General features: G+C 62.5%; 2 protein-coding genes across 3 annotated transcripts; one reads left to right on the top strand and one right to left on the bottom strand.

Moving 5' to 3' along the window:
- Window positions 1–13,939: 13,939 nt before the first annotated feature.
- LOC142024307 (HLA class II histocompatibility antigen, DR alpha chain-like) lies at window positions 13,940–17,190 on the bottom strand. Of its 2 annotated transcripts, XM_075016183.1 has the most exons (5): window positions 17,080–17,190; window positions 16,599–16,856; window positions 15,861–16,142; window positions 15,285–15,435; window positions 13,940–14,651 (listed from the first exon to the last, which is right to left on the bottom strand). In XM_075016183.1, the coding sequence occupies exons 1-5, from the start codon at window positions 17,159–17,161 to the stop codon at window positions 14,648–14,650; spliced, it is 777 nt and encodes a 258-aa protein (XP_074872284.1). In that variant the 5' UTR covers window positions 17,162–17,190; the 3' UTR covers window positions 13,940–14,647. The 2 variants fall into 2 exon arrangements, with proteins under 2 accessions (XP_074872284.1, XP_074872285.1); XM_075016184.1 differs by lacking the exon at window positions 13,940–14,651 and having other exon boundaries at window positions 15,281–15,435.
- An 850-nt stretch (window positions 17,191–18,040) lies between these two features.
- LOC142024306 (H-2 class II histocompatibility antigen, E-S beta chain-like) lies at window positions 18,041–20,945 on the top strand. The gene is made up of 6 exons (XM_075016182.1): window positions 18,041–18,198; window positions 18,678–18,947; window positions 19,357–19,644; window positions 20,004–20,114; window positions 20,248–20,271; window positions 20,596–20,945. The coding sequence occupies exons 1-6, from the start codon at window positions 18,093–18,095 to the stop codon at window positions 20,607–20,609; spliced, it is 813 nt and encodes a 270-aa protein (XP_074872283.1). The 5' UTR covers window positions 18,041–18,092; the 3' UTR covers window positions 20,610–20,945.
- The last annotated feature ends 4,000 nt before the right edge of the window (window positions 20,946–24,945 follow it).

The following is a 24,945-nucleotide window of genomic DNA, read 5'->3' on the forward strand; positions in this document are numbered from 1 at the left end:
ATTATATCGGAAAGACAGAACAGGTCGTGCGGGTGGCGGAGTGGTACTATATGTGAAGGATAATATAGAATCAAATGAAGTAAAAATCCTAAAGGAATCAAAATGTTCCATAGAATCATTATGGATAACAATTCATTCCTCTAATATGAATATGGCATTAGGAATATATTACCGACCACCTAACCAGGACAGTGATAGTGATGCTGAAATGATGAGGGAGATTAGAGAGGCTATCAAAATAAAAAACACAGTAATAATAGGAGATTTCAATTATCCCCATATTGATTGGGTGCATGTCACCTCAGGACGGGATTCAGAGATTAAATTTCTTGATGCCTTAAATGACTGCTTCTTGGAGCAGCTAGTACAGGAACCCACAAGGGGAGAGTCGATTCTCGATCTAGTCTTGACTGGAACGCAGGATCTGGTCCAAGAGGTAACTGTTACTGGACCGCTTGGAAATAGTGACCACAATATAATAACTTTTAATATTCCTGTGTTGGGAAGAACACCGCAGCGGTCAAGCACTCTGGCATTTAATTTCAAAAAGGGGAATTACACTAAAATGAGGAAGCTAGTTAAACAGAAACTAAAAGGTAGAGTAATTAAACTAAAATCCCTGGAAGCTGCATGGAAACTGTTTAAAGACACCATACTAGAGGCCCAACTTAAATGTATACCCCAAATAAAAAAACACAGTAAGAGACCTAACAAAGAACCACCATGGCTAAACAGCCATGTTAAAAAGGCAGTGAGAGAGAAAAGGGCAGCTTTTAAAAAGTGGAAGTCAAATCCTAGTGAGGAAAATAGAAAGGAACATAAACACTCCCAAATTAACTGTCATAATGTAGTAAGAAAAGCCAAAAAAGAGTTTGAGGAACAGCTAGCCAAAAATTCAAAAAACAATAGTAAAATGTTTTTTAAATACATTAGAAGCAGGAAGCCTGCTAAAAAAGCAGTGGGGCCCTTGGATGATAAAGATATAAAAGGAGCGATCAAGGAAGACAGTGCCATTGCGGAGCGATTAAATGATTTCTTTGCTTCAGTCTTCACGGCTGAAGATGTTACAGAGGTTCCTAAATCTGAGCCAGCCTTTTTAGGCGACAAATCTGAGGAACTCGCTCAGATTGAAGTGACATTAGAGGAGGTTTTGGAATTAATTGATAAGCTGAATAGTAACAAGTCTCCAGGACCAGATGGCATTCACCCAAGGGTTCTGAAAGAACTCAAATGTGAAATTGCGGAGTTATTAACAGTGGTTTGTAACCTATCCTTTAAATCCACTTTGGTACCAAATGACTGGAAGACGGCCAATATAACACCAATATTTAAAAAAGGCTCTAGAGGAGATCCTGGCAATTATAGACCGATAAGTTTAACATCAGTACCAGGTAAATTAGTAGAAACACTAGTAAAGAGTAAAATTGCAAGGCACATAGAAGAGCACGAATTGTTGGGCAAAAGTCAGCATGGTTTCTGCAGAGGGAAGTCGTGTCTGTCTAATCTATTAGAATTCTTTGAAGGGGTTAATAAACATGCGGACAAGGGGCACCCAGTGGACATAATATACCTAGATTTCCAGAAAGCCTTTGACACGGTCCCACACCAAAGGCTTTTATGTAAATTAGGTGGTCATGGGATAGGAGGAAAGGTCCTTTCATGGATCGGGAATTGGTTAAAAGACAGAAAACAAAGGGTTGGAATAAATGGTAAATTTTCACAATGGAGGGGGGTAACTAGTGGTGTTCCCCAGGGCTCAGTCCTGGGACCGATCCTGTTCAACTTGTTCATCAATGATCTAGAAAATGAGGTAAGCAGTGAGGTGGCAAAGTTTGCAGATGACACCAAGTTGTTCAGGACAGTCAAAAGCAAAAGGGATTGTGAAGAACTACAAAAAGATCTCAGCAAACTGAGTGATTGGGCAGCAAAATGGCAAATGAAATTTAATGTGGGTAAGTGTAAGGTAATGCATGTTGGAAAAAATAACCCAAATTACACGTACTACATGATGGGGTCAAATTTAGCTACGACAGATCAGGAAAGGGATCTTGGAGTTATAGTGGATAGTTCTCTGAAGACATCCACGCAGTGTGCAGCGGCAGTTAGTAAGGCAAATAGGATGTTAGGAATTATTAAAAAAGGGATCGATAATAAGACAAAAGATATCATACTTCCCCTATATAAAACTATGGTACGCCCACATCTCGAGTACTGCGTGCAGATGTGGTCTCCTCACCTCAAAAAAGATATATTGGCATTAGAAAAGGTTCAGAAAAGGGCGACTAAGATGATTAGGGGCTTGGAAAGGGTCCCATATGGGGAGAGGCTAGAGAGACTGGGACTTTTCAGTTTGGAAAAAAGGCGATTGAGGGGCGATATGATAGAGGTATATAAAATCATGAATGGTGTGGAGAAAGTGAATATAGAAAAATTATTTACCTTTTCCCATAATACAAGAACTAGGGGACACCAAATGAAATTGATGGGTAGTAGGTTCAAAACTAATAAAAGGAAATTTTTCTTCACACAGCGCACAGTCAACCTGTGGAACTCCTTGCCCGAGGAGGCTGTGAAGGCCAGGACTCTATTAGGGTTTAAAAAAGAGCTTGATAAATTTTTGCAGGTCAGGTCCATAAATGGCTATTAGCCAGGGATAAAGTATGGTGCCCTAGCCTTCATAACAAGGGCAGGAGATGGATGGCAGGAGATAAATCACTTGTCTTCTGTTCTCCTTCTCTGGGGCACCTGGCATTGGCCACCGTCGGCAGATGGGATGCTGGGCTTGATGGACCTTTGGTCTGACCCAGTATGGCCATTCTTATGTTCTTATGTTCTTATGTAACAGTTCAAAGGCAGCTCTTAGCAGGGCACTGCCGGCTGGTCCGGAAGTGGGCAACGCCAGTCAGAAATACCAAACCAACCCGTGCGCCGGCAGTTCCCGAGGTGATATCAGCAGCGAGAGGTCTCTGAAAGGGCTGTCCAGGCCGAGCCCCACCTGGCAGTTGGGGCACCGAAGGGAGGGGGCAGCCAGAAGGTTTTAAGTGCCCTGTCGCTAAAGGGTTCGGCTTAAGAAAACCTCCCCGGGGTCACAGAGGTCCTGACCCTGGGACAGCCACTGCCTCCACCCAAGCGCCTTTATATCCCAGGCAGACACACTCGGGGCGTCTCCCTGTGGGGGTGACCCTGAGCTCTGAGCCCTCCCTCAGGAGAGAGCTTGGCAACAACCTGCAGCTCCTGAACCGCTGAGCTCTGAGTCACAGGACGCGCACACGGAGCCCCTGCCTCTCGCACGCAGGGATCGGGCCCCACTCGGGCCGGGGCGATGTTGTTACCAGCACAGGCGCTGTCCTCGCTAAGCACACTCGGTTGCTGGGCGTTATGGAGCACGGCAACGGCAGATGAACGTGCGCGTGAGCAAACTTTTCCTCCCTGCAGTTAGGGCTCCCCCCATCTAACGTGATCCAGACGGGTGGCAGGTTCGGTTGTGTGCGGATGACACAAAACCCTTTTGGCGTGTAAGAAAACGTGTCTGTGCACTGTGGGACTGGACGAATCTGTGTGCAAATGTGAAAACACAGACGTGAAAACACTCACTCGTTCGAGCAGTTTCAACGAGACGGCTGAGCCTGAGCCCAGCAGCCAGTGGCGCTGCTCCCCCTTCAACACTGCCAAAGGGAGCCCTGGGGTACGGCACAGAGAGCTACTGCCCGGGCGGCGGTGTAGGAGTTACAGGCGCAGGGAGAGGGCGGTGCTGCATCAGCCAGGCGGAGCAGCCCTGCACCAAACCCAAAATACATTTAAAACAAATAAGCTGCTGCCTGGACTGCACATCCCCCGTGTGAATTTCGTCCCTGGTCCCAGGCTCATTCCATCCAGCCCCTCTCCTCCGGCCTCGGACGACCGCCGCAGGCAAATCACTGCGCAGGGCTCCATCCTGGGTGTGCGTCACGCAGGGAGAGCGCTGGAGTTCCCTCCACAAGGGCTCAAAGGGCCCTGGAGGTTCCCCCATGTGTCTTCTCTCCAGCTCACCACTTCAGGAGCATCCGGGCTGCGCCCTGAGCCCGGGCGGATCGCTGGCCCGGCCTAACAGAGGAGGGACTCCAGGGTTACAGGGCAGCAGCTCGCCCCACAGCTGCAGCCGGCACCGAGGTCTGGGCGACTGGCGACTGGGGTGTGGCGTGTGGCTGCTTTGGCAGTTTTACTGTCCTTGTTCTGGTTCTTTCTTTACAGTAACGAACCGTCAGATGCGAGAGGCCAGAGGCCGGGCTGGGCCCAGCAAGCTCTGCTCTGCGGGGTCAGGCCTGAGCTGTCGCTGACTGGGGGTGGGGCTGGCAGCACCTGGGCGGACGTGGTTGGTGGGTTTCACGACCTCTCACCAGCGTGTGCGAGGAGGGCCAGGCCGTGGCACCGGGGGCGCGGCAGGGCCTGCGGGAATGGCTAGCGTGACGTCTGGCTGGCCAGTGGCGACCGCGGGGCTCTGTGTGACGGGCATGGTGGGGGACCCCGTCTAGGGCGGCCACCCCCCTCCCTCTGCCCCTGCTCAGTGCTGTGTACTGGGCTTGTGGGGTCCGGCTGCCGGCAGCGTCGGGGTGCTGCTCTCGCGCCTTCGGTCCCCACTGGAGACCAGCCGGCGCTGCTGAAGTGGGTCTGTCCCACGGGAGCTCAGCGCCGAACGAGCCCTGGGGCTGGTCTCCAACGCGCCCCGTCTCCGCTGGCTGGTCTGGGGCACAGCCCCCCAGGCCCCTCTCCCGCACCGGCTGTGCGCACGTCGCCCTGCGCTGTCCCCCCCCGCGGGGCCCCAGAGCCCCGCCGGGCGGCAGAGGGACCGGACCCTGTCCCGGCCGGGGGCTCCCGCGGGCAAGGGGGCGGGGAGCCCGGCCCGTCCCGGCGGGGGGCGCTGGGTCTGGGGCAGACCCCGCTCTGTTGCAATGCGCGCTGGCTCCAGCAGGGGGCAGCGGCCTCCGCCCGCAGCTCGTACCCCGGGCGCGGGGCTCGCCCTGCCTGGCGACGGGTGACGCGGGGCCGTTCTACCCTCCCATTGGCCGAGCCACGGGCCGCCTGGCCGAGGAACCGCAGGGCGAGGGCCGCTTCTCCCGCAGCCCCGCCGGCTCCCCCGCCGCTTCCCCCGCCCGCAGCGGGAACCGAAACCCCGGGCGTCTGCAGCTGCGCGGCCCCCAGCGCCCAGCGCCGGGCCCAAAGGCCGCCCCAAGCCAGCCCCAGCCTCAGTGCAGGTCTGTGCAGCGCCTGGCACAAGGGGCCGGACCACCGATATGGGGGTGGTGCGGGGCTCCCAGCCTCAGTCTGGGTCTGTGCAGCGCCTGGCACAAGGGACCAGACCACCGACCCGGGGGGGTTCCAGCACGGGGAATGGCCCCGAGCCAACCTCAGTGCGGGTCTGTGCAGCACCTGGCGCAAGGGGCCGGACCACCGACAGCAGGGCACAATGGCACCTGGGCACAGGGATACGGAAAGACCTGGGAGACTCGGGCCAGGGCCGGGGTGGGGGTCCGTTGTGCTCCTGGCAGCACTGGGGGCTGAGGCTCTGCCCCCTCTTGGGCATGGAGAGGTTCCCCCGCCTCACTTGGGGCAATAGGGACCTGAGCTCTGGTGAGCGGGTCTGGGTGGTGCTGACCCAGTGGCAAGGCTGGGAGGGGGGAGCAGTCCTGGAGCAAGGCCTGGGGTGTCTCAGATATGGGTGTCAGGCCCAGGGGGAGCTCAGACATTTCCGTTGGGGGGGGCTTAGACACGGGAGCCGGGCCCGGGGGGGCAGTCTGGGAGCCAGGCATTGGGGGGGCAGTATGGGAGCCAGGCATGGGGGAAGGGGACAGTCCAGGCTGTGCTGCTACCCCGCCACCCCATGCCAATCCAGATTTCAATCTGTGCAAAACTCCCAGGGGCAGAGGTCACCTGAACTCCACTCCCTGTGTGGGGTGTGTGATGGAGTGGGGGGGAGTGCATGTGTGAGTCAGGCTGGATGTCCGAGGCAAGCAGCAGCTCCCAGTGGCTAAGGATGACCCTGGGGCTACAACTGGCAGATAACACCTCTGCCTGAACAAAGAGCAGGGAGGAGCTGAGAGGGGTTTTTTGAATCGGGGGTGGCAGTTAGAGGCTAGGAAAAGGGAGAGCTGGAAGGCAGCCAGCCTGAGGAGGGGGAAGCTACACCCCAGAGGGGCACCCCTCGGGGTCTTCTCCCCAGGACGGGTTGGAAGGACTGTCTCTGGCTGCTGCACTGTCGCTTCTGTGAGAAACTGGGCATCTGTTGCCTAATAAACCTCCTGTTGTACCTGCTGAGTGAGAGTCTCTCCTGCCAGCGGACGGGGTGCAGTGCAGGGGGACCCCGGAACCCCATCACAGGGGGCAAGACTGAGCTGACAGGGAAGGGCTGAGGGAACCACTGCCCCCCATCACCCCCCTCCCCGCAGGGTTGCCAACTGTCCGTACATTCACAGACAGTCTGTAAGACAGCAGCCGAAACGGGACGTGTCTGTGAAGTCCGTAAAACAATTTTGGTTTCTGTCAAAGTGCAATAAAATTTCAAAATCCGGCAGCTACTGTATGGCAGCGGTTCCCGAACCTTTTCCAGCCCGGTACAACTGCTCCTCAGGCGCCCTCTGAGAAACGCTGCCTCTTTTTCACGTTATCACACTACCCAGGAGATGCATCAGGAGCAGAAAACATTTCATAGTAATGTCCATCAGCTCATTGTACGGTAAGCGCAACTCAGCAAACGGCCGGGCAGCCGGCGTCACCAGCACGCACGGGGCAGGGACCACAGATGCAACACCTGAGCCTGGTCTGGCCTGGCTGTGAGCTGAGGCAGCGGGTCTGGCCCACCAAAGCGCCTCCCCCAGTCTATTATTCTGTTAAAGTGCGGCCGGGCGGTTTTTCCTACTTTTTCCCCGGGAACGGGCCTGGGGCCGCCAGGACTGGATTTCACAGGCCCGACGCTGCTGCAGCTGGCGGAAGGCCGGTGTGCGGCGGGAAGTGGGTCGAGAACCGCTGAGCTGGAGCAGGTCCCCGGACTTTACGCAGCTGTGACCCCGTTTCTCCAGCACCCTTTTTTGTGGCCCAAACATAGAACCGCGCGCAAAGGACGAAGGAGAACGGCCCCGCTCAGTGTTTGTTTGCTCAGAACAGGGATCGACACAGCGATAATCTGTGTGTCCCCAGGCACCGGGGCTGGGCCCTGCACCCCCCTTCGGGGAAGTTCTCTGGAGAATTAAATCCCCTCTGAGCTGGTCCCCGTGTCCTGTACCCGACGCAGCGGGAACCGGGCGGTTTAGTTGGGTCTTTAGCCCGGGGGGGCGAAGACTTTCCACATTCGGCCGTTTTTGCGCCCTAATCTGGTGCCACGGCCCGGGGGAACAATTCCCCCACGAGAAACCTCCCGGGCCCTGCGGCTCGCCCCTTCTGTCCCTACATGAAACGTCTGTGGGTTGGCCCCAGCGCGGCCCGGCCGCATTCTGCCGGAGACCGATGACGCTACCCGGCGCCGCGCGCTGATTGGCCGGGAGCGAGGGGTTACTTGAGTTCAAGGTGAAGTGGAAGCTTCGGGGGAAAGCCCCGCGTGGGGGGAGGAGCTGGGGGGGGAAATTGACACGCACCAGCGCTGCCCTGGGACACGGACCCCACCCCCCGCGTACTGCTGCACGGGGAGCGCTGGGGGAGGGGTAACCTGGGGGGGTGGGATGTGGGAGACGCCCCCCGGGGCACAGGGTGCAGCTGGCGCAGGGCTGGGAGGGGTCGGGCTGGGGGCGAGCGCTGGGAGATGGCAACGGTCGGGGTGAATCGGGGCTGTGACAGGACTGGGCTGGGCTGAGCTGGGCTGGCAGCGACCCCCGAGGAGCAACCCCCGCACCTCCCCACAGCAGGGTGTGATGGGGTTTGGGGGTCCCCAAGCTCTGCCCCCGACCCCCGGCCGCAGGCAGGAGTGACTCTCACCCAGCAGGTAGCACAGGAGGTGTATGAGGCAACAGAGCCCAGCTCAGCACAGAGGGGTCAGTGCAGCCGGCAGAGACAGTCATTCCAACCCGTCCTGGGGAGAGGAGCCCGAGGGGTGCCCCTCTGGGGTGTAGCTCCCCCCTCACCAGGCTGGCTGCCCTCCAGCTCCCTCTCCCCCAGCCTCTAACTGCCGCCTCCGATTCCAACCCAGCTCGGCTCCTCCCTGCTCTGTGCTCAGGTCAGAGGTGTTACCTGCCAGCCCAGGTACAGCCCAGGGGTCATCCTTAGCCCTGGGAGCTGCTCTGCCTGTCACACACACACACACCTCCAGCCTGAGTCTCACACACGCCCCCATCACACAGGGTTAGCAATGCAGCTTGCAGACATGGTCACGTCCCTTTTCCTCCTCGCTCGTCCCTGCTCACACGCCCCAGCGCCTCTCAGCCCTGCGCTGAGAACTCCCCCGGAGGCAGGGATCTCGCAGTTGTGGCTTTCCCAGGCTGCCTCCTGTCCTGGAGATTTAGCTGACTCCCCCGTGCCTGTGTAAGCTGCGTGCAGGGGAGATTCAGGGCTGCCCAGTGAGCAGCTGCTCCCACCACTAGATTTTGTGTTTCTGTTGGTGGTGTATCCGTCTACCTCAGAGCGCATGAAATTTATTCCCCACATGGGTGGAAACAATTAAAGGGAACGCAGGGGCCAGGTGGATGCAGTGAAACGCAGAGCACGGGCGCCGGTGACACCGGTGTGTAAGTGATCCAGGCCTGGTGGTTCGAAAGGGCCGAGTTCCACAGATACCGTGTCAGCGCTGAGTGGCTGCAGAGGAGGAAACTGCTGGGACAGACCCAGCGTCCTGTGTCACACCAAACACAGCCAGGAACTGCAGTGGGGCCTTCCACAGACTCACAGCTCTAGCACTGGAAGGGCCCGCGAGGGCATCGAGTCCAGTCGCTGGCCCCCCACAGCAGAACCGTGCACCAGGCCACCCCGATAGAGATTTATCCACCCGGCTCTCAAATATCTCCAGTGCTAGAGCGTCCACAACCTCCCCCGGCAAGTTCTCCCCCTGCTCAGCCACCCGGGCAACTAGGAATTGCTTTCTAATGTCCAGCCTGAACCTCCTTTGCTGCAGTTTGTCTGTTATTTCGTGGCCTATCCTCTCAGGCCAAGGAGAGTTTTCTCCCTCCTCCTTGTGACTCCCTTTCAGGTACTTGAAAGCTGCTGTCCTGTCCTCTCTCAGCTTCTCGTTTCCAGACTAAACAAACCCACGTCTATTAACCTTCTCTCCCAGACCATAGTCTCTAGACTTTAACCACTTTACTTGCTCGTCTCTGGACCTCTCCAGTTTCTCCACGTCTCTCCTAAAATGCAGTGCCCAGAACGGGCCACAGGACCCCAATGGAGGCCGAATCAGCACAGAGTAGAGCGGAGGTTCTGCCTGTCTTCATCGTTACAGTTTGGACTCGCTAACGCTCATCTTCATGTTGCTTGGCCGTGTTAAAACAAGCCGGCGTTTCTGCCTTTCCTGCATCGTTGCAGTTTTACCAACCGCAGCTAGTAAAATGCCTGACCAGGGGTGAGGGTTTTAAAATGGTTCTTATTGTCTTTCATTAACCCTGTCGGCTACTGAGTTCTGTAGCTTCCCTTAGCCACTGACGGTATTTGTTGATGTGTGTGTGTGTGTGTGTGTGTGTGTGTGGGAGGGGGCTCCTAAAGGGTGTGGGAGGCGCCTCCTAAGGGTAATGTGGGGCCCAGGTGACACCTCTGGGCTGCAGACAAAGGTGGAGGTGGAGCCTGAGGGGTTTGAATTGGAACTGGGAGTTGGGAGCAGTGAGTCTGGGCTGGGTGGGAGAGAGGCAAAGGAGGGGGCCAGGCCCCGGCTCTGGGGACCCCTCTAGGCCTCCTCTCCCCAGCGTGGATGGGACTGGCTGTCTCTGCCGGCTGCACTGACTCCTCTGTACGACGCTGTGGTCTGTCGGCTAATAAACCCGCTGTTCTCCTGCCAGTGAGAGTCACTCCTGCCTGCGGCCAGGTGCAGAGCCTGGGGACCCCAAAACCCATCACACTCCTGCCTGCAGCCAGGTGCAGAGCCTGGGGACCCCAAAACCCATCACACTCCTGCCTGCAGCCAGGTGCAGAGCCTGGGGACCCCTGAACCCCATCACAACTTGTAACATATTTGTTGCCATTTACTTTCCTAGGTTGAACTTCCAAAGTTTAATTGCTGTTCTGACCCCTCCCTCCAAGCACGATGGCGTCTTGCGGGGCGCAGCTGGCAGTCGGGGTGGGGAGCCCGAAGCTCTAGGAACTGGGGATCCATCCCCCAAGGGAACCACCAGGATCCCCTGGGGCCGGGTGGGTGTGAGCCATGGGGATCCTGCCTCTGAGGGTGGGGGGGGTCCGGGTCCAGGTCTGCTCCCCGCTCTGGGGTCCCTAGGCTGGGCTGCTCCCCGCTCTGGGCCGGGCTGGGCGCTGCTCCCCACCCCCCACGCTGGGCCGGCGCCAGGGACTCTTCCACGCTCGGTTCTGTGACTGCTCCTGGGAACTGGGGGCTTTGCCAGGGACTTTCCATGCGCCGGGTGTGGTTCCAGCTGCACCAATCGCAGGCCCCGGGGCTGCTGGGTCACCAGTCACCGGGTGAAATGGCCGCAGCACAAGCTGGGTCTGGACTCTGGAGGAGCCCGGCTGCTGCGTGTCCCACCCCACGGGGCCGGGCGCCCCCCACGCTGGAGACACGCCCCCAGCCGGCTGGAGCGATGGCCGCGTCCCTGTGCCTTGCTGGGGGCAGCCAGCGCCCTGCAGCCCTGTGACCCCCGACTCCCTGGGCCCTTCTGGATCCCTGCCCAGCCCCAGCCCACAACCCCCTGGGGACGCCTGACCCTGCTCGACCCTACCCTGCATACCCGCACCTAGGCCTGGCCCCAAGCCCCACTCGGGGTCACCCCACCACTCACAGCCTGGTCCCTTCTGGAACCCAGAGCCTGGCACACCCTGCCTGGGCCCAGCGCTCCCCACACCACCCTGAGCAGTGCCCCAGGCCCTGCTGGCTTCTGTCTCGGGTACCCCCAAACCAGGCTGGCACCGTGTCCCACCCTTCCCCCCCCGTGCAGTCTTCAGGTCTAGCGACTGGGTTCTCCCTACTGCCAGCTGCCCCCCGCCCCGAGCTGCCCTGTAGCACCTGGCGCTGCTGCACATGGCAAGTTCCGGGGCTCTCTCCCTGGTCTGTTCATGCTGTTGCCCCAGCCTGGGACAGGCGTGAGCTTCGCAGGGCAGTAGATACCAGGAGCACCCTGCTGGCCTCTCCTGAACATGGGCACCACACGCCAGGCCCCTCACCCCTCACCCTGCGTCCTACAGTCCGAGCTCCCAAGGCTGGGAAGGACCATTCGGAGCCTCTGCTCTGAGCTCTGGTGTGCAAAGGTCAGAGACCTGCCCCGGGGATCCTGGCCTCCAGCCCCTGTCCGGCAGCCGAGCTACAGAGGGTCTGGTGGGAAAGAGACGCCCCATCCCAGTGTAGACTCCATGTGCTGGTGATTCAGTCGCACCCCTGGGTCAGCTGTGCCCCAGCTGGTAACCGTGTGCCCCTTATTTCTGCCTGACTGGGTCTCACGTCAGCTCCCAGCCAGGGGCTGTTTGACTGTGTGACCCAAGAGCCTCTGGCTCCCCAGCATCTCCCCGGGACCCAGCCCTTGGATGTGCTGCACAGCTGGCTGCTCTCTGACCAGACACCCCTGGCTGGCCCAGGACAGCTGACTCAGGCTCCAGCTGTGGGGCTGCACCACTGCAGTGCAGATTTCCAGGCTTGGGCTGGGCAGCGGGGCTGGGGCAGGGTCAGCAACCCTGGGCCGGCTGCTGGGAGTGGCACATGAGCCAGTTTGCTTTGGCACACAAGGCTGGGGGGGAGCTCAGTCCCGCCCGGCGCTTGCTCAAAGCCACGTCGCCTGCGGGTTACCTGAAGACTGGCTGATGCTCCCAGCCACCACCCAAGCATTACAGCGCCACATCTCAGTTTGGGTAGTAGTGACGCTGTTGTACGTAGGATCACTGACGCCCTAAGAAAGTACCACCGGAACTCAGGCTGTACAGTCGGTCACAACATCAAATTTTTGCAGTCTGCCTCGGAAAGGTTGCTGACCCCTGCTCTAGGACCAAATGAGATGGGAGGGTCCCAGAGCCCAGGCTCCAGCCTGAGCCCGCATGGCTGCACTACAATGTATGAAAGAGGGGGCTGTGTGCGTCTGTAGCTTCGAGAACAACAAGAAGTCCTGGGGCACCTTATAGACTATTTTGGAGCAGAAGCTTTTGTGACAAAGACCGGCTGCATCAGATGCATGAGGGGGGACGCTGGTTTCAGAGGGGTATTTAAAGAGGGGGGTCCCAGTAAGAGGGGCCGGAGCTGACGAGGTCTATTCAGCAACGTGGAAGTGGCCCAGTATCAACAGTACTTATGAAAAGAGGGAAAAACAAGTCAGATCAGACAGGGGCTGTGAGCCTGTGTCAGAGTCTGATGGGGAGAGATTAGCACCCGGGGCAGAGACCCTGCCTGTGTAAGCTGCCAGCCACTCCCAGTCTGTTTAATCCTTGGTTAATGGAGTCAAATTTGCAACTGAATTGCAGCTCAGAGATTTCTCTCTCCATTCGATTTTTAAAAATTCTTTGTTTCAGAACCGTCACCCTTAAATCTGCCACTGAGCGTCCAGGGAGATTGAAACACCCACCCAACCCAAGCCCCACAAGTCTGAGTGAGCCGGTGTGGGCCAGCCATGGGGATTCAGTTGTGGGGCAGAGCTGCCCTTAGCCCCAGCACGGCACTGGGCGCTCATGGTCTACCATGGCCCCTAAGTCCAGGTCAGAGCCCCTGCTTCCCAGAGTCCTCCCACACATCCAGTACAGCCCAGGGCAGAGAGCGGCGCTGAAGTGATCCCTAGTGACATGGAGAAGGACAGACAGTCGAGATCCGCCCATCGCTGGGGAGGGAGACTGCCAGGACCCTTGGGAGTTGCTCCGGGGGTTAAGACACGTCTCCGATGAAACACGGCTCCTGATCTCAGGTTGGGCTTTGTCCGGAGCCAGGCTGCAGCGGCTGGCTGGCATCAGACCTCTCGCCCCTGAACACGTTTGTTCCCCGTATCTCGCCCTTGGCTCTGGAAGGAATGTGCCGGGGACCGGCACACGCGCCGTGTGCACCTGACCTGTCCCACAACCAGCTGCCCTCCCCCAGTGTCTGTCCCACGCGGACGTGCCCAGCAGTGGAATTACTGCTCCCTGGCCCGGGGCCAGGCCCTGCAAAGCCCCACTGGCTTGTGTCTGAGGCTGCCCCAGGGGAACCGGGATCACTCCCAGCAGAGCCGGCTGTGCGGCGGCAGCCAATGGGAACGCACTGCTGGCTCGGGATCACGGCTCCAGCGGCCAATGGCAGAGCTGGGGCAGCTGGTGGGGGGTCTCCCAGCATGAGCTGGGGAAGTGGGTGAGGACACTGGACTGGGGTCCCCAGGCCGCATTTGGGTGGGGGAATTTGCCCCTTGCAGCACCGTGACCCCAGTCTGGGGGCATCACTGCAGCACCAGGCCAGAGGCTCTTTGCAGCCGCTCCCCTGTGGGAGTCAGTCCTGGGGAGCCAGGCCCTGAGCCCTGCCCTGCTCCAGGGCCCCCAGCTGTGGGAGGACCCCACAGTGCCTCACGGACCCCTCAGCCCCAGAGTGCTCCCGCCACCACCAGGAGGGGCATGGCCACCTCTCACACGGGGAAACTGAGGCACGAGACACCTCACAACTTGCCACAAAGCAGTGTCAGTCAACGGGAAAAGATCCGCAGTTTCCCACCTCCCATTTCCCCCCCCCACTGGCCCCCACTCCCCTCCCAGAGCTGGGGCAGAACCCAGGAGTCCTGACTGCCTTCCTTTACCCTCACACCCCCTGCACTCACTCTTGTCAGTGCCCCGGCGCATCGCGCCTGGGCCGTTGTGGGTGTTGTGCAGTGACCAGATTTTAAAGAACGATAAAAACGGCTCCAAAACCCACTTTATTGGTGTCACAAAGCTGCAGCGTGAGCTCGGGGGCTGCAGGGCTGGGGGCTCACACGGGGAGGGAGTGAGGGGATCTATGGGGGCTGGGCCCTTCCCCCACGCAGGGCTCTAGGGCACAGATGTGCGGGACCTGGGGAAGCCGCACCTGGGCACGATGGGTCTTTAGCCGGGTGCTGGCACAGGGGCTGCTGCCCCTCCCCCACCCATGGGCCCAATCCTGCCCAGCAGGGATCCCATTAGCTGGGAATGGCCAAATCTGGCCCAAGGCCTTCTGGGTAATGGCAGGAGGGGCTTTACCTGGGGTGACTGACAGCAGCCTTTGGCCAATGCAGGCCGGGCTTGGGCCCAATCCGGCTCCCACTGGAGTTGAGAGAAACCTTCCCCATGGTTTCAATGGGCTTTGGACCTTCACTGGGGTCCTGCTGCCCCCAGTGAGGGGCACTCCCATTCCCAGCCCTCTCCCTGGACAGCCCCTCGCAAGGCCAGGAGGGGGCGGGTGCAGCCCATGGGGCTGGCTCCCCAGTGAGGCTATAGCGGGTTGGCACATGGTGCTTGTGGGGCTGGGGCCCTGCCCGGGTACAGCAGCTGGCACCGACGGCGTGGAGGGGGGATGCTGGGGGCAGAGCCGGGGTGGCACGAGTGGGTCTCACGAAGGCACCTGGGAAGGGCCTGGCTCCTCCAGCGTTTACCTGAAAGGCAAAGGGGGCCGTTAGCAGGAGCCCTGGGCCCAACGCGAGGCTGGCAGGGATTGGGGCCATTCCGGGGGCTCCCATTAATGGAGGGGGGCTGGGTGGGGGAGGAGCTGTCCGTCCTGTGTGGGCACAGTGTGGGGTGTCTCCCAGTGCATACTGGGTGGGCCCAGGCAGGGGCTGTGGCTGGCAGGAGAGGCATGGTGGGGGTTCCCAGTGGGGGCTAGCTGAGAGGGCACAACAGGTGGGGGGCTCCCCAGCAGTGCTGGGTGGGCCCAGGGGCTGTGGGTGCAGCTGGTGCAGCCAGGAGGGGCACACAGTGGGGGTGTTGCCCAGGGGGTGATCAGTGGGTCCTCAAGGGCTGTGGCTGATCAGTGAGGCACAGTGAGTGGGGGGGGGCCTCCCTTGTGACTTCAGGGGTGGGCTGGGGCTGGCTGGGGGTACACAGCAGATCACAGTGCTCCCCAGTGGGGCAGGAGGGTGGACGGGCTGAAGATGTTTGGGGGGGCAGTGGGTCTGGGCTCCCCAGAAGTGTAATTGGCTGGGGGGTGCAGCAGGTTGGGGGCCCCCAGGGCTGTGGGTGCCCCAGGGGCTGCAGGACAGCAGGTGCCCCCCCCGGCAGTGGCTGCTCACAGGGGGCCCCGCGGGTTGCGAGCGGCGTTCATCTTCATGCCCTTGATGATGAGGACGGTGCCCACGATGATGCCAATGATGCCCACGGCCAGGCCCAGGGCACACACCAGGGTCTCTGCGGTCTCGGGGACGGGGCTGGGCCCCTGGGCCTCTGGAGAGCAGGGGAGAGAGGGACGGGGTGTGGGGTGAGGGGCTGTTCCCACCTTCCTTTCCCAGCTGGGAGAGAACCCAGGTGTCCTGGTCCCAGCCCTGCCCCCGCCCCAAGCCATTAGCCCCCACTTCCCTCCCCGAGCCAGGAGAGAACCCAGGTGTCCTGATCCCAGCCCTGCCCCCCCCCAAGCCATTAGCCCCCACTTCCCTCCCCAAGCCAGGAGAGAACCCAGGTGTCCTGGTCTCAGCCCCTTCCCCCAGGCCATTAGCCCCCACTTCCTTCCTCAGCCAGGAGAGAACCCAGGTGTCCTGGTCCCAGCCCCTTCCCCCAGGCCATTAGCCCCCACTTCCTTCCTCAGCCGGGAGAGAACCCAGGTGTCCTGGTCCCAGCCCTGCACCCAGCGGGGTCCCCGGCCCCGGCCTTACCCCAGAGCTTGGTGAAGGGCTCGGGCAGCCCCCCGTGCTGCACCCGGCAGTGGTAGAAGTCGCCCTGGCTGGGGAGGAAGGGCAGGTAGGAGAACTTGCGGAAGGAGTGGTCGGGGCGGGGGTAGAAGTCGGTCTCGTAGACGCCCTCGGTCACCTCCTGCCCGTTCCTCAGCCACGTCATGGCGAGCGCGGGTGGGGAGAACTTGTCCGCGAAGCAGATGAGGACGTTGGGCTCCCCCAGCTCCACGGGGTCTTGGGGGAACACGGTCACCTCCGGGGGCACTGGGGAGAGAGGGGTCAGTGGGGCCCATTGCCTGCCCTGAGCCAGCCTGTCCCTGCCCTGGGCTGGGGGGAGCCAGTGCCCCCAGAGGAGACAGGCCTCTGGCTGGGTGGGACCTGGTGCCCACTCGAGGGAACAGGCTGTGTCCCATTCTGCACTCCCCGGAGCCAGTGAGGCCCTGCTGCCCACAGCCTAGCCCAGCGTCTCTTGTCAGGACTGACCAGGTCAGGGGAGCTGCCTGTGCTGATGGCCCCTGGAGCACACGGGGCAGGGCAGAGTCCTTGGCGGGGGAGACCAGCGGGGATGTGCAGTCTCTGCGGGGCTGGTCTCAGGTGGGGTTGGTGCTTGAGCAGTGGAAGGTGGAACAGCGATGGGGGCTCAGGTCCCGGGCAGGGAAGGGGAGGAGAGGGGAGGGGAGGGCCCTAGGAGAGGTACTTCCCACCCCCTCCCCACTCTACCTTTCTGGGCCCGTGTGTAGTTGGACATCTTGACTGTGATCTCCATGTTCTGCTTCACCACAGCCATGGTGCCCAGGGCGCCCTGCGCCTCGAAGCTGGCGAACTTGCTGAACTCGGGCAGGCGCCAGACGTTCTCCTTCTGCTCCAGGTCCACGTGCAAGATCTCGTCCTGGTCAAACTCGAACATGAACTCGCCTGACCCCTGCTGGGACCGGTCCGGACGCAGGTAGAACTCCGCCTGGGAGAAGACGTCCTGTGCTGGGGGCACCAGGGGGGTCAGCACCGGCCACCCAGGGACTGATCTGCCACCCTCGCCAGGGTGAGGCCCTCGCCCCTGCAGCCACCCTTAAATCCACTTCCCCATCTCCTCCCTACCCCTCAACCTCCTCGTGTCCTGTCCCTGGGGGGGGGGAGCTGGGTGCTCTGGGGGGATCTGGCCCCCCACCTTGCCCCCCCCCGGGTGTCCCCGCCCCGCCCGTACCTGTGACCGCCGCGGCGCCCGGCAGGGCCAGCAGGGCGAGCAGGGCCAGCTGGGCCATGGGGACGCCCCGTCCTGCGCCCATCTCTGCCCGGCACTGGGCTGGGCGCGGGCCGGCGGTGCTACGGGCTGGGGGCACCTGGCACACCCCGGGGGCGGGGGCGGGGGCGGGGCCGGCGGGGCGGCGCCCAATGGCAGAAATCCCTGCGCCGTGACCAGGCTGTTACCGGGCAGAGCTGCAGCGCCGAGCACCGCGCCGAGGAGATGGAGACACTGCGGTTTGTGCACCGGCCCTGTAAGGGAGACAGGCCCCCGGAGGGGGAGCCGCGGCGGCTCTGCTGAGGGACATTTGACGCCTGGCCACACGCTGACTCCCACAGGCAGCGCCCATAGCCAGCAGCGCAGCCGGCAGCCCAGCGTAGGCAAAGGGGGGTGGAGGTGCATCGAAGGGGACAGAGAACCCCCTTGGGGAGCTGGATGGTGGGAGCAGCTGCGAGGCCGAGCTGTGCCTGAGCCAGGGCAATGAACGCCCCCCCTCTGGCGCAGGGCTTAGCTCAGTACCAGGGCGGGAGGGGAAAGCTGAGAACTTCTGTGGGACTAGCCCCAAACCCTCCCACCTGACAGACCAGGGCATCCGCCCCCCACCACGCACGCACACACCTGTCCTACCCCAGCCGGCAGCAGAGGGATCCACCACCAGGCCCAGGGGAGAGGACAGATGGTCCCCGGCTGGCCCCGCTCTCCGGCTGTCCCCGGCCCATGGCTGGGTGAGTCCTGCAGCCAGACCCCGGGCCCTGCTCCGCCCCACCAGGGACAAGTGTGGCACCCAGCCCGGCTGGGGCCGGCTCTGCCCGGTGACTCATGACACTGCACAGACCCGGTGCTGATTGGCCGCTGGGCGGGAGGTGCCCAATCCCGGCCATGGGCAGTGCTGGGGCGGGTGCTCGGCGCTGGGCAGAGAGGGGCTCGGGCTGGGGGTCCCCACGACTTCCCAGATCTCTCCCTGCGGAGCAACGATGGGGCCGGGTCGGATCCTGGGAGCCGGGAGCCGCTGGGCCGGGGCTCTGCTAGTGACACTGGCGGTGCTGAGACCCGACCTGGCTCATTGCATGGAACCCCCTGGTGAGCAGAGACCCAGCACCCCGCGGAGCCCCGTCCCAGGCAGGCGCTGCGTGTGGGGGGAGGTCAGACCCGGGCAGCCCCGTCCCAGGCAGGCGCTGGGGGTGTCTGGTTCTGAGTCTCCCGCTTGAGCCTGGCTCCCCCGGCAGTGTGTGGGGGGTGTCACAGGCCGGCTGGGGGAGGGAGCGTGGGGGGAACAGATTCAGTTGGTTCATTTTACGCGTCTCGGGAACTGCGGTGACTTCCTGTCGATAGGCTGGTGAGCCGGAGCCGGAGCCTGGGATCGGCGCTTGCCCCGGCCTGGCTCCCAGCTGCTCCCATCGCTGTGCCCACCTGTTCCCCGTCCTGCTCAGCGTCCGTCTCCCTGTTACTGTCTCCCCCGGGTGCGGGGGGGGGGGCGTTCCCGGGGCTCCCCGCGCCCGGCGCTGAGGCAGGGCCCCGGGCAGCTGTGGCGTCCCTGAGCGCCGCCCGTCGCCCCGCAGGATGGTTCCTGTACCAGGAGAAGGGGGACTGTTACTACACCAACGGGACGCAGCAGGTGCGGTTCCTGCTCCGCTACATCTACGACCGGCAGCAGACCTCGCACTTCGACAGCGACCTGGGGCTGTTCGTGGCGGACTCGGAGCTGGACCGGACACAGGTCGAGGCCTGGAACAAGGACCCGGCCGGGCTGGCGCAGGCGCGGGGCGAGGTGGACCGGTTCTGCCGGCACAACTACGGGGCGGTGGCGCCTTTCACGGTGGAGCGCAGAGGTGAGCGGGGTCGCTCTGCCCCTCCCCCACTGGCGGCGCCCCCGGGCCAGAGCCGGGGCTGGGGTGCGCGGCTGCCGGGGGGGCGGGGCCGGGCGGGGCGGGGGGGTCGGTCTCTGGCTGGGGCCGGTGTCGCCCCCGGCCGGGCAGAGCAGAGCAGAGCGGAGCCCCCGCCCGGCTCAGCCCGTGGGCACTGACCGACCCCCCCCGGCCCCGGGGCAGAACTTCCCCCTCCCGCGCCGGGGGTCCCTGGCTGAGGGAGCAGCCCCCGGGCTGAGCCCCCCGTGCCCGGGCCGTGGGTCGGACCGTCCTCGGGGAGCAGAGCGCTGCCTGGGCCCGGCCTGCCCCGGCCAATGGGGAGAGACCCCCCCGGGGGGGCACCTGCTCTTCCTGACCGCCCCTCCCCCCCCAGTCCCGCCCAGGGTGAAGGTTTTCCCCGCGGCCGCGGGGTCCCGGCCCCAGCCCCAGCCCCGCCTGCTGGTCTGCTCGGTGACGGGCTTCTACCCCGGGGCTGTGGAGGTGACGTGGCTGAAGAACGGGCAGGAGCAGAGGGCCGGGGTGGTGTCCACGGAGCTGCTCCGCAACGGGGACTGGACCTTCCAGCTGCAGGTGATGCTGGAGACGAGCCCCCGGCGCGGGGACCTCTACACCTGCCGGGTGCAGCACGTCAGCCTGAGCAGCCCCCTCGCCGTGCAGTGGGGTGAGCGCCGCGGGGTGTCCCTGGGGGGTGGGCCTGGGGCACCGCCCCGCTGCGCCCTGGGGGGATGGGCCTGGGGCACCACCCCGCTGCACCTGGGGGGATGGGCCTGGGGCACCGCCCCGCTGCACCCTGGGGCAGCGTAGGGAGGTGGCACCCACCCATCCCCATCCCAGCAGCACTGGTGTGAGCGCAGCGGGGGGGGGCACCCCACACTCTGTGGGGTACTTGGGGATGATTACCAGCGTACATGGGAGCCTGGCCTGGAGGGGGCCCCTGGCCCTGCCCTGCCCGGCGCTGGTCCCTGGCACAGACAGACCCGGCATCCCCAGCTCTGACCCGTCCCTGTCCCTGTCCCCCAGAGGCGCAGTCTGACGCCGCCCGCAGCAAGATGCTGACGGGGGTCGGGGGCTTCGTGCTGGGGCTGATCTTCCTGGTGCCGGGACTCGTCATCTACCTGAAGAATAAGAAAGGTGAGTGGCTGGCCGGGGGGTGGGCTCCTAGGTGTTGGGGGGTGTGGGAGGGTCCAGTTGTCAGGGGGCCCTTGTTGGGCTCAGGGGAAGCTGGGCCTGGCTGCAGGGCTCTGACTGTCTCTTTGTTTTTCAGGGCGCCCCGTTCCCCAACCCACAGGTAAAGTCACCCCCTCCCCTCTTACACCTCTTCCTCCTCACACCCCTCCCCCACACTGACCCCACGTGACCGGGGTGCCCATGGGTGGCTGCTCCTTCCCCTCAGCCCATAGGCAGTGGGGCGCTGGCACCACAGGGGGGCTGTGGCTCCCTCAGTCCCCATTCCGGCCTGGGCCCGAGCTGCTCCTGGCGCAGAGGTTCCCGGCTCCGGCCAAGCGCGTCCCAGGCCTGTGGCTGCCGGGCAGAGTGACTGGGGAGCCCTGGGCCTTGCACAGACAATCCTGCACCTGCCCCGGCCAGGGTCTGATCTCTCCTCTCCCTGCAGGGCTCCTGAGCTAGACCCGGCGTCGGACCCCGGCCGGCCACAGGAGTGTGTGGGGGTCTCAGCCAGCGCCGCGCCCGGCCTGGGGACGCAGAACTGGGGCTGGGCCCCTCCTGCCAGCGGCTGCTCCCTGCGCTCTGCCCGGTTCCCGTCCACGCTGCCCCCGCCTGGGGACCCAGCCCAGCCCCTCGGTCCCAGCAGGGCCTGGGGCAACCCCCTGCGTTACACCCGCTCAGCCCCACGTCCCCTCTCGCTTGTCCTTTGGGGGGACACGGCCCTACAGCCTGGGGGAGGTCAGATCACAGCCCGTTGCTGCTATAGCTGCTGCACCCTAATAAACCATCCGAGCCCCCTCTGCCGGCTCCGTGCTCACTGCTCCCCGGGCCGGGCTGGGTGGGGGCAGGGTGGGGGGGTTTGGGCCCTCAGGCTCTGGCTGGCAGGGGAGGGGGATCAGGGTAGCTGTACTGGGAGGGATCGGGGTGGATCTCATGGGGGGTACAGCAGGGCTCACGTCTCCCCTCCCTCAGCCCGGCCTGGCTCTATTGCTGTCCCCTGCCCCAAGGCCACCCCAGCTCTGCCAGCCCTACCCCAGCCCAGCCATGGCCATTAACGCTCTCCAGCCCTTCCCCCATCACCTCCTGTCCCATTACCCAGCTGCCAGGCCCCACCCCAGAGGTGGCCGCATTGCGGGGGCAGAGCAGCTCCCAGGGCAGTTGGGGTGGAAAGTGCTGCCGGATCCTGGGGGGGAGGATCCTGGAGAGCAGGGCGATGCGGCTGTGGGGCGCCCCTGCCGGCTCCCAGGGGCTGTAGCCACAGGCGGGCACATGGGGCGAGGGTGGGAACCTGTGTCACTGACAGCTGGGCCTGTGGCTGGCCAAGGCCTCTGGCCATGGAGTGTCCCCTTCCCAGCACCCCACGGCCCAGCCTGGCTCTGCTCCTGCCTCCACCCAACCTGCCCCCTGGATACTCACCCTCCTGCCCCTGTGCTAACCAGTGTCCCACCCAGCTGTGGAGCAGCCGCAGCCGCCCTATAGGCCAGCCCTGGGCACCCGGGTCCTGGCCCACCCGTGGGCACAGCCCCCTCCGACTCCAGCTCAGCCGTGCCGGGTTCCCCACACAGGCAGGGCCGGGAGGGCGAGGGTCCAGGGCTGCACCGAAGGGCGGGTGCAGGGCAGGCCTGGGGGTACAGGGAGTTGGGAAGGGGCCATGGGCCTGTGTCCTGAGGGTCAGACTCAGAGCCAGGCTCAGGGCCGGGGCTGGAAAGGGTTAACGCCTCTGCCCCCATTTGTGGGTGGCGGGACAGACAGACAGACAGACAGGGGGGAGAGACTCTGCATTGCCCCTCTGGGGGTTTCACGCCCCACATGGGTGGTTCTCAGCCCCCCTCGGCCCCAAGAGCAGCCGCCGCCCTCTGCTCCCCGGCCCTCCTGGCCTGGCTCTGCCCAGCGCCCTGTGATGCCAGGCCAGTGCCCTGCTGCCCATGGTGGAACCCGCGGAGGCTCTCAGCCCAGCCCAGCGTCACAGCTCGTGTGTGGGTGGGTGACAGCTGGGACCTGCGGGCGGGAGCTGGGGGCAGGGACTTTCCACCCAAACCTCTGGCCCTGCAGCCTGGCTGGTGTCCGGGGGTCTGGCCCAGCCTCCACCCCACTACTAGTGAAACACAGACCCTGCCTGGAGCCTCGTCCCACTGTGCACAGCAGGGAGCCGAGCGCCAGGGACTGGTCAGGAGCCCCTGAGCAGGGCTAGAACCCAGGGGTCCTGGTTCCCAGCCCCGGCCCCACACTAACCACCAGCCCTCCTAGAGCCAGGGAAAACCCAGGGTCCTGGCTCCCAGCCCCCCTGCTCTAACCACCAGCCCCCCACTGCTCTCCCAGCGCTGGGGAGAACCCAGGAGTCCTGGCTCCCAGCCCCTGCTCTAACCACTAGTCGCCCCTCCCCAGGGACGCGCTGGGTCAGGGCTCTGCACTCCACAGCCCAAGCGGGGTCCTGTGTGGCCGGCAGCCGTCGGGGGTGGGAAGTCGTGGGGGGGGGGAGGTGGCGGGGGAGGGGCTCACCCCCTCCCTCGCTGGCGAGTCCCTTCATCAGAAATCTGGCACAGGCTCCACTTCCTGTCTGGCCTCCCCCCCCCCCCCCCCCCCCCCCCCCCCCGCGTGATGGAGTGGGGGATACCTGTGTGTGTGTGTGTGTGTGTGTGTGGGGCTCACAGAGGGTGTGAGGCTCCTGCTGAGGGTAACCCTGACGACCAGGTGACACCTTTGTACTGCAGACAAAGAAGGAGGTGGAGCCTGAGGGGTTTGAATTGGAACTGGGAGTTGGGAGCAGTGAGTCTGGGCTGGGAGAGAGAGACAAAGGAGGGGGCCAGGCCCCGGCTCTGGGGGCCCCTCGGGGCCTCCTCTTCTCAACATGGATGGGACTGGCTGTCTCTGCTGGCTGCACTGACTCCTCTGTACGATGCTGTGTCCTGTCGGCTAATAAACCCGCTGTTCTCCTGCTGAGTGAGAGTCACTCCTGCCTGGGGACAGGGTGCAGAGCTTGGGGGGACCCCAGAACCCCATCACACTGGTGTCTGCAGTGGGATGTTCTGCACCCTGAGGATGGAGCATCCAGCAGTAAGTGACCGGGGCCACGGAAGAAGAAGAGGGGCCTGTGAGACCCAGGTGTGCTGACGGGCAGTGAGGTGCAGTTCCCAAGGCAGAGGGGCCTGCGGCCGAACCCGAGCAACTGCGGTCGTGGTCCTCGAGAGGGGGTGTCACACCCGAGGAGGGGTTACTCCTGGGAATCTGTTGGAGTCGGTCCCAGAAGGTGGAGGGGCCGAGAGCCCAACCCCCAGGAACAAGTGACCCACAAGGAGCCTGGCACACTGAAGGGATTCTTCCAGGAATCGTGGGGTGCAGAGGGCATCAGCCTGAGAGCCTGCAACCACGCTGAGCAACTCTGCTGTGAAGCAGCAGCACCTGGAAACTGAATCCAGATTAAAGGAGCTGGACAAGGCAGCGTGGATGTGCAGTGGCGGAGCTGAGGGTTAAGGAAACTCCTGCAGTGGTGAGCCCAGACCGGGGCAGGGAACCCCGGACTGCCTGGAGCTCTGAACCAAGGGGCCTGCCACAGCTCAAGGAGGGAAGGAGCGATTCCAACCCATCATCTACTAGTGGCCAAGACAGACCTGCGAAGAGTTTTCCAGGCCTGGGCCGAGGAAGGTGCCTGTGTGTCTGTGCAGGAAAGCAGCTGATCCACTGGGAATGGCAAGTTGTCTGTGAGAGAAGCTGCTTCACCTTCTGTGTGTGTGTGGAGACCAGCCGGGGGGCTGGGACAAAGGAGAGAGTGTCTCCCATTGTCTGTCTGTGTTGAACAGCAGCAGCAGCCTGGGGAGAGAGCAGAGCCTGCGTTTGGAAAAGGTGCCAATAAGGAAACTAGCCCATTGTCTGAGGAGGATTCCCCAGCCTGGGGTGGCTGGAGAAGGATGCACCAGAAAAGAGCATTTCAGGTGTCTCTCTGAATCCAGCCATGGGGGCTGGAGCAGAGGGAATGGCTCTGGGATGGGCAGTGGTGTCCCTGCTAAGGACACTGGTCCTTGGTGCAAGAAAAGTGCTTCTGCTTCTGGGGAAGTGAATCCTTTGCCTGAGCCTGTGGGGGCTCGAGATGGAGCTAAGATCCCAGAGCTGGATCTGAGTGCAGCTGAAGCCCAGATGGGAAGTGGGCCTGCCTCTGTGTCTCTCAGGGGGGATGATGCTTTAACTTGGTCTAATCCAGTTAGTATCATGAGGGAATCCCAGAGACCAGACGATTCTGGTACTTGTTCTTTGCCTGATGCTGAGCTGTTACTGGGAGGGGGTGAGAGGGCTCTGTCCTACCACAGTCATCCTCTCGCCAGGACACAAGAACAGACGGGCAATGGAGTTACGCTGACTGATGAAGATAAAGGATCTGGTAGCAGAAGGGAGGAAAGGGACCCTGAACTTCTGTCCGGTGGTACTGGCTGTCTGCCTGGAGGGGGATTACGTGGGAATCTGCTTAATGGGCCAGAAGTGATCCTGGGTTTAGGTGAAACCCAGGAGCTGGTTGTGGCTCAAGGGAGCAGTGCCCCTGTGGAGCCAGACAGGGGTGAGTTGTTGTTTGGGGGAGCTCTTGAGGAAGAGAATTTCCCTGAAACTTTTCCGGACCCGTCTGTGGGGACTGCAGAAAATGGGAGTGAGGTGAAGGAGAGTGAACAGGAAAGGTGATTGTCTGTAAGAGCCAGAGCAGCCCTTTGCCTGGGGAGAAGTTTGTTTCAGCTCCTGATGGCCAGAACCTGCCTGAGTGTGAAACCACTGGCTGTGCTCTGGAAGGGTCCAAAGCAGGCAGGGTAAAAGTTTC

Source organism: Carettochelys insculpta, chromosome 22 (genome assembly GCF_033958435.1).
Source record: "Carettochelys insculpta isolate YL-2023 chromosome 22, ASM3395843v1, whole genome shotgun sequence".
Classification (NCBI taxonomy): Eukaryota; Metazoa; Chordata; order Testudines; family Carettochelyidae; genus Carettochelys; species Carettochelys insculpta.